The sequence below is a fragment of the Rhizophagus irregularis genome, chromosome 10 (genome assembly GCF_026210795.1).
Source record: "Rhizophagus irregularis chromosome 10, complete sequence".
In the NCBI taxonomy this organism is placed as follows: Eukaryota; Fungi; Glomeromycota; class Glomeromycetes; order Glomerales; family Glomeraceae; genus Rhizophagus; species Rhizophagus irregularis.
Genome location: NC_089438.1, coordinates 5,244,668 through 5,253,017, shown reverse-complemented (window position 1 = coordinate 5,253,017; position 8,350 = coordinate 5,244,668). Strand labels below are relative to the sequence as shown.

Below are 8,350 nucleotides of genomic sequence, written 5' to 3'. Positions count from 1 at the left end.
CGATAATAAAGAGTATATGTAACACCTTCAAAAATTATTATATTTTTCTCTTTAAAATCAAGATTAGGTGCCACCATTGAATCTATAAATTTATGCATTTCTCTGGAATTCTTTGGTAAAGGTGAATTTTTTATATTTGCATTTTTGTTAAAAAATCGAATAAATGAATCAGTAGTTTGATTTGATAAATTATTATTAATACAAATTTCTGCAAATTCTTTATAAATTTCATTGGGCCATTGTGAAATATTAATATCAAGAGTTGCATTTACTGCATCTTCAAAACTGGCTCCATGAAAATCTTCTGAATCAACTGAATCAATATCACTATCTGAAATATTCATAAATTCTTCACCATCACTATCACTCATATCATTTATAATTTCTTCAATTAGTTCAGTATTATCCAAAATATTCATGAATTCTTTACCATTATTATCACTTGGATTGTTCATAATCTCTTCAGTTAGTTCAGTATCATCATCATCTGAAATATTTATAATTTCCTCAACATTTTTTGTATTATCCATATTTTCTTGAGTATTGTCAATTTCTTGAAATAAGGAAAAATTAAAAATTTCCTGTATTTCTGATACATTTTCTGATTCCTTAATTATATATGATGTAATTAATATGAATTGTCAATTGTATTATGATTAAGTGCATTTTTTAAACTCACCTTAGGTATTTTTGAACTTTTAAATAATTCTTCTTCTTGAAAATGAAGAAAATTTATACTATGATCATTTATAGTACTACTTAGTTCATTTTCTACAAAACAGTGTTGATGCTGAATATGCTGTAATAGTGCTTGTTGCTTTGCAAAGTTTCGATCACATCCTTCAAAAGGGCAATGTAAACTCATGGTATATTGAAATTAGAACCAATTTTAAAAAAGTAACTTGAAAAGTATAATTTTATAATGTTACATAAATATTTAATAATAACTGGAAGAAATAACTATATAGTGCAATTATATAATATAAATGATATAATTGTCAGTAATGATATCATAATTATTTAATACAGTACAGTCATTTAATAATAGTACATAGATTAAATATTAAACTGAAATTCATATATATTAATTTGTATCATAATAAAATTAGGATATTGCTAAACATCACCAGTGGTGTTGGTCATCAATATGATGTAATACTGGCCAGTATTTTATTAGATTTTTTAATTCTGGTTGAAAGTACATTATAATGCTATCACTACCGGTGAACTTTAGCAATCATATTCATAAAATTATTATACAGTATACAAATTAAAATAAGGGTTACACAGAGATGCAAAATGAGGTCAAAATGATGTATAAATATGCTTCAATTAAACTTATTAGTACTTCAATTAAACTTATTAGTAAGCTATTAATAAACTCATGATCATATAAATACAGTAAAGTTATTTTAAATCTTCTTTCCATCCCTATTTAATTCTCTGTTTTTCATTTAATAACCTTTTTTTACAATACAACTATTAAAAATAATCATGGCAGATATGGAAAGATCTAGTAAAAAAAGAGGAAAGGGAAGAAAAACCAATTCAATAACTCAAACTACTCGTGTACCTCTTAGAAGTCTTAGAAGTCAAAGGCAATTTAATGATGGTATTTAAAATTTTTTATTAATGATAATTTCTTTACTGCAAAATAAACAAAGAATTATTAAACTGTGGCTAGTGGAATTAAGTAATAAACTTTCTCACAATTATTGAAAAGTTTGTCAGGATAATCCTGAAAGAAATAGTCAAGATGATCATCAAGAAAGTCTTCAAAACCATGAAATTCACGATTAACAAATTCATGGTAAAATCAATTTTATATATGTAGATATATAATTAATTTGTGTACTATAAAATGCTAATTATTTTTGCATATTAATTTCATTTCTTTAACAACCCCTTAATGAAGTTCCTGATAAAAAAAAGGTTACCAATGAGGAGGAAGAAGATAGTAGTGATGTATCCAAGGAGAATGAATCAGAAACTCCAAGAAAATATAGAAAAAATGATACTGATAATTTAATGCCAAAAGCTAAAAAAACTACTGGTGCGTACTTCCAAAATTTGAATGTATATTTTTAAGATTTACATTTTCCACTTAAATAGAAAGTGAAAAAGAAGAATACTATATAATTCCCATAAAGTTTCTTGAAAAATTAAACAATCAAAATAAAGTTTTATGGAAAAACCAATTGAAACAAGAAAAGAGACTTGAAGATATAAAACAAATACTTTTAAAAATACATTGTGAAGAATCTTTATCACCCACTTTTTTTAAAGTAAATGTTGTTTTTGATCCTAGATTTGTAAATATTTTTGACAACATTTGAACTTTTTTTAACAGAAAGGTATTGTAACGATTACTAAAAAAATACAAAAGAAATCCTTATACCCCATTCCAGAATTATTCAAGGAATATCTTGAGGTATATATTGAAAAAGGGTCTAAGGGATATATTAATGATATTGGGAGACATCGTTGGGATTCTCGATTTTACTCTGAATTTATGCCTATCGTAAGTGTTATTTTTAAAGTCTTTAATATAATAATTTTTATGAATATTAATCTTGTTATTTATTTGATAATATACTAGTGTCTCGACAAGATGAAAAATCGTCGAGGTATACTCGCAAAAGAAATAAGAGCTACACTTTTTAAAACATGCAATATTCCGGAAATTAAAACAAATTTGGGTGCAAAAATTACTGATTGGAAAAAAAGTCCTTGTGTTACAGAAGCATACGCGAATTTGTGGAAAGTAGACAATACTGGACTTTTCGTAATTAATGGAATTATTATGAAGGCAATGCCAAAAGAATCCAAGGAAAATTGTTTAACACCTTCAATAATTTCATTTGCTCTTGCCGTCTGTTGTATTGTTTTAAATCCACATAGTGACGAAATAAGATGCACAGAAGACGCCATTAAGCAACGATCATCTATTTTCTTGGTATGTTTATAATTTAAATCTATAGAAATGATGATCGGAATTATCATTAATTTGTTACTTTGGTAGGTATTATTAAATGAAAATACATTTCCAAAAGAAAGTGATATTTCGGAAATTCAGGAAGGATCAAGAGAAATGACTAATTATAATGATAATGTTGAAGAAATTTCTGAAGATGATGATGACGCGAGATTATTTGAGTAGTTATTTTACTGTTCAATTCATAATTGTTTGTAATAGAATATAAATTTTATTAGTAAAGAAATGCAACGAAAAGATGTAAAATTTTATTATTAAATAAATGTAAAAAATTTCATTATTAAAAAATGCGAAAGTTTTTATTATTGAAAAAATATGAAAATTTTTATTTTAAAAGAAGCGCGAAAATTTTTATTATTGAAAAAATACGTGAATCTTTATTATTGAAAACATATATAAATTCTCATTGATAAAAAGATACGTAAAATTTTATTTTAAAAAAAATGCGAAAATTCTTATTATTAAGGTTATTCACTATTTTTGTACACCCGTATACCCCGTAGGTGGTGTAAATTTGCGTAATTTTTTAAAGACGTAAAATTTTGCAGATCCACGCCTTGTTTTAACTCCTGATGCAGGTAAGTAGATAAAGGGTAATTATAGTTCAGTGGTCATAATTTGGTGATCATAATTTGGCGGTCATAGTTCGGTGGTCATAGTTCGGTGATCATAGTTCAGTGGTCATAGTTCGGCGGTCGTAGTTTAGGTATTACCAGGTAAGTAGATAAAGGGTGGTCGTAGTTGGCGTCTGTGGAGGCGGTCAGCGGTATGGCTGCCGGGTAAGTAGATAAATAGCGGTCATGGGCACAGGCCAAGGTCCATGGGCGCTAGTTCAGGTGGTCGTAGTTCGGTGGTTATAGTTCAGGTGGTCAGTAGTCGTAGTTTGGTGGTCGTAGTTTGGTGGTCGTAGGTTTGGTGGTCGAGTTGGTATGTAAGTAGATAAAGGGTGGTCATAGCTTGAATCGATTTTGAAGCCCGAGAGGTACAACCTAAGGTGGCCATAGTATTATCATAAGTTTTTCGAATTTTTCAATGACCAGTACTATGACCGGATATTCTGTCTGATTTTGGCTTTATTCGTGTTTTTATCTACTTTTTAGTAGTCTGGTCATAGTGGTCATAGTGGTCATAGTAGTTTTATATATAAGAAAAAATGGAGAAAAAAAAAGGAGTTGAAAAGTAGTGTGTAGCCATGCCACTGTGGCCATAGGTGGTAGATATGACGGGGGATGCCTGAGCCTGTGAGGGCCAATAGGTACTGCGACAGGTCATAGACCCAGAGGTGGGTGGTGCTTGCACCTCTCACATCCAGCCCGACGACTCAAAAATTTAGATGACGCACATGAACATTTAATTGAAATTTTGAAACTTATCGAAACGAATTACAGAGAAGTTTCAATAACACCAAATTTACATCTTTCATTATACTTGAACAAATGTTGTAAAGATTATGGTTCTCTTTACTCATTTTGGTGTTTCTCCTTTGAAAGGATGAATGGAATTCTTGGTTGGTATTTACAATAATATTATTCAAATTATTCAGAATTATTACTTACGATTTTATAATTATACAGGGAGTTTACCTAATAGTAGACAAAAAATTGAACTGGAAATTATGCGATTTATGATGCAGAGTTCTCAAATTGAACGAAGATTCAATACATTGGCTTTAAATTATCAGGCCATTTTTCAAATACTTGATTTAAATAATGATACAACTGACGATAACGAAAATGAATCTCTCGAAAGTGAGAAATTACAGCGTTTTGGAGCGTATCTGAAAAGCTAGTTTCTGGTGGGCAACAGAAACAGAGGAATATTCTGAAGAACTTTTAAGTCCGATAAAATTGAATGTCATATTACCGGATGATATTTTGGATTTACTAGTTGATTACTACAATCGCGCTTATGAAGAATATAATTTTAGCCGACCACAGTTAGATTCTTCTTTATCAACCGAAAATTACATTGCTGTAACTGGAAGTATCACACATAGAGCTCCAAACAGGTCAGCCAAATTCAGGTAACCTGATCTGACCTGACCTGAAATTCAGGTCGAATATGAGATTTTTAAAAAAATTCAGGAATCAGAATATGAAGATTGGCCTGACCTGATTGACCTGTTGACCTGAAACTATTTATTCTACTATATAATAAAAGTGAGTTGTAGTATTGCGATTCACTTTTTTATATTGATTTTATATAATAAAAGTGAGTTGCGATATTGCAATTCACTTTTTTATATAGAATCAATATAAAAAAGTGAATCGCAATACCGCAACTCACTTTTTTTATACAAAATCAATATAAAAAAGTGAATCGCAATACCACAACTTACTTTTTTTATACAAAATCATTATAAAAAAGTGAATTGCAGTATTGGGATTCACTTTTTTATATGATTTTAATATAAAAATGTTGAATCGCAATATTTTGAGAAAAAATGTTGCGAAAACGTTTTTTCATAATATTATATTAAAAAAATGTTTCGTAACCTTTTCTTTTTGATATTTCAATAATAACGTTGCGAAAACATTTTTTTCATAATGTTATATTAAAAAAAACGTTTTGCAATATTTTTTTTCAATATTTTAATAAAAAACATTGCAAAAACGTTTTTTTTCATAATATTATATTAAAAAAAAAAAGTTTTGTACTGTTTTTTTTTCAATACTTTAATAAAAATAGTCCTGAAATTTTTCAGGTTTCAGGTCAGGTCAGGTCAAACAGACAACCTGATATAACCTGACTTGACCCGACCTGAAAAAAAATTTTAGATCAGGTTTATCAATTAATCTGACCTGACTTGACCCATTCGGAGCTCTAATCACACAATGTGGCAGATTGCGCATCGGTGCAGAATATTTTGGGTCAATATTATCCAAAAGGTATATTAGAAGCTCTTATATTTTAGCACGTTTTATAGAACAACGTGGAAATGATATAGACTATACTTCTCCGCTAATTAATTACGTCGTATTTCGGGAACGGACCAATTCACTATTTATTATAAAATTACTATAAATTAATTACGTCTGTCAAAATACATTACGTCTGTCAAAATAAATTTAATTAGTATTTTGTCATTTTGACGAAAAGTATAATATAGACACATATTCCGGCCAGGTACAATTCTATTTCAAACATACAGTTCATCTTCCGAATGGTCCGACGGAACATTATTTGGCTTTTGTGAATTGGTATAAACCCGCTGCGACCGCAAACATCAGATTTTTTTTTCCAGCGAAGATTCTGATGATTTTACGAATGATCCAAACTTTGGAAAAAGGAGTTTTTTAATTCTTCGGTTGATAGTATAATTCTGGTTCATCACATATTAGGTAGATTTATTCCAGCAAAATTTAAATACAAACGTACTGAATACTTGGCCATTTTATCGTTAAATAGAAGATTTCACATTTAAATTTACCATAATAAATAATTTTTTTTTTTTGCAAAATTATCTGATTATTATATCAAATTATTCAATATTCAGTAAATAATGTCGCATTTTTTTAGTAAATGATCTAATTTTTTGATAAAATGTTACATCTTTCTAGAAAATGTTAACAAATGTACATTTTGCAAAAAAAGTGTCGAAAAAAATAACATTTTAACGAAAAATGTAACATTTGACCAAAAAAACATGAAATTTGCATGAAATTTGCTAAAAAATGCGGAATTTTCATAAAAAATGTACCATTTGGCAGAAAATTGGAATATTTGACAAAAAAAAAAGCAAAATTTGATTTTAATTGACAATGTTATAACAATGTTATGAAATGTTGTTACAATGATATTACATTGGTGGCAAAATGTAGAATTTCATAAAAAATGTACCATTTGGCAGAAAATTGGAATATTTGACAAAAAAAAAGCAAAATTTGATTTTAATTGACAATGTTATAACAATGTTATGAAATGTTATTACAATGATATTATATTGGTGGCAAAATGCGGAATTTTCGTAAAAATGCACCATTTGGCAGAAAATCGGAATATTTGACAAAAAAAAAGCAAAATTTGATTTTAATTGACAATGTTATAACAATGTTATGAAATGTTGTTACAATGATATTATATTGGTGGCAAAATGCGAAATTTTCGTAAAAATGCACCATTTGGCAGAAAATCAGAATATTTGACAAAAAAAAAGCAAAATTTGATTTTAATTGACAATGTTATAACAATGTTATGAAATGTTGTTACAATGATATTACATTGGTGGCAAAATGCGGAATTTTCATAAAAATGCACCATTTGACAAAAAAAAGCAAAATTTGATTTAATTAACAATGTTATAACAATGTTACGAAATGTTACATTTGAGGTGTAATGTAGCATTTTCCCAAAATTTCATAAGATTTGCTAAATCAGACAATGTTGTAACAATGCTATTCCAAAAAATTGCTCAGCGTAATGTAGCATTTTCCACAATTTCCCACCATTTTCCAGAAAAATGGGGAATTTGCATTTTTTGAATTTTGGACAATGGTTCTTTCCTCGACCGTGTAATGCCCCATGATAGACTAAAGATGGCTACAATAGATCCCTAAAACAGCTTATCGAGAAATATAGTGAAAATAAATGCTTTCTTCCAGAAAAAGCTGACGAAAACTAGAATCCACCGAAAGAAGATAATCAGGCTGGAGAAGATGAAAATCAAGAAATTGTTGACGAAAATCAAGAAGTTAATGAAAATCAAGAAGAAGTTGAAGAAAATCAAGAAGAAGTTGAAGAAAATCAAGAAGAAGTTGACGAAAATCAAGAAGAACTTGACGAAAATCAGGAAGACGAAGAAGAAGATCAAAATAAAAATAAAAGAGTTGTTAGTATTGTTTCCTCTGAATATAATAATATCAGCAGCAAATAGTGGAGTAGTCAAATTATATAAATAACAATTTTAGCAATATCGGTATTTCAATAAAACCGATTTTTTAGTATATTAAATATTTTAAATATTTTAAATAAAATCATAAATTTTTGTAAATTTTTAAATAAAAATGTATGGCAATCAGAAGATTTCTTATTGTTATAAATTTATCAAAAAGCTATAAATTGGTATATTGATATGTTAAATAGTAAATATTCTATTGGTAACTATGATTAATACCCGATTGTACTCTATTGATATTCCGATTGGTACCTGAGTATCCTTCTTTTGCACCATCTTTTAGCAGCAATCGGGTTTACCGATTGATGAAAATTTTTTAAAAAATAGGGACCAATCAAATGGAATTCGGTCATCTGATTGGTCTCCGATTTGACATCATTCAACTAGTGTCAGATAAATAGGTTTTAACATAGACGTCATGTATCATGAGCAAAGTTCTGAACCTTTATATTTATTTTTCG

General features: G+C 28.4%; 2 protein-coding genes across 2 annotated transcripts; both read left to right on the top strand.

Moving 5' to 3' along the window:
- Window positions 1–1,494: 1,494 nt before the first annotated feature.
- Window positions 1,495–3,160, top strand: OCT59_002553 (uncharacterized protein; the record flags this gene model as incomplete). The annotated part of the gene is made up of 6 exons (XM_066144599.1): window positions 1,495–1,612; window positions 1,916–2,053; window positions 2,113–2,285; window positions 2,351–2,521; window positions 2,600–2,956; window positions 3,023–3,160. 6 exons carry the CDS (start codon window positions 1,495–1,497, stop codon window positions 3,158–3,160), a joined length of 1,095 nt encoding a protein of 364 aa, XP_065995752.1.
- A 4,226-nt stretch (window positions 3,161–7,386) lies between these two features.
- OCT59_002552 (uncharacterized protein) lies at window positions 7,387–7,868 on the top strand (the record flags this gene model as incomplete). The annotated part of the gene is made up of 2 exons (XM_066144598.1): window positions 7,387–7,416; window positions 7,617–7,868. The coding sequence occupies 2 exons, from the start codon at window positions 7,387–7,389 to the stop codon at window positions 7,866–7,868; spliced, it is 282 nt and encodes a 93-aa protein (XP_065995751.1).
- Between the last annotated feature and the right edge of the window lie 482 nt (window positions 7,869–8,350).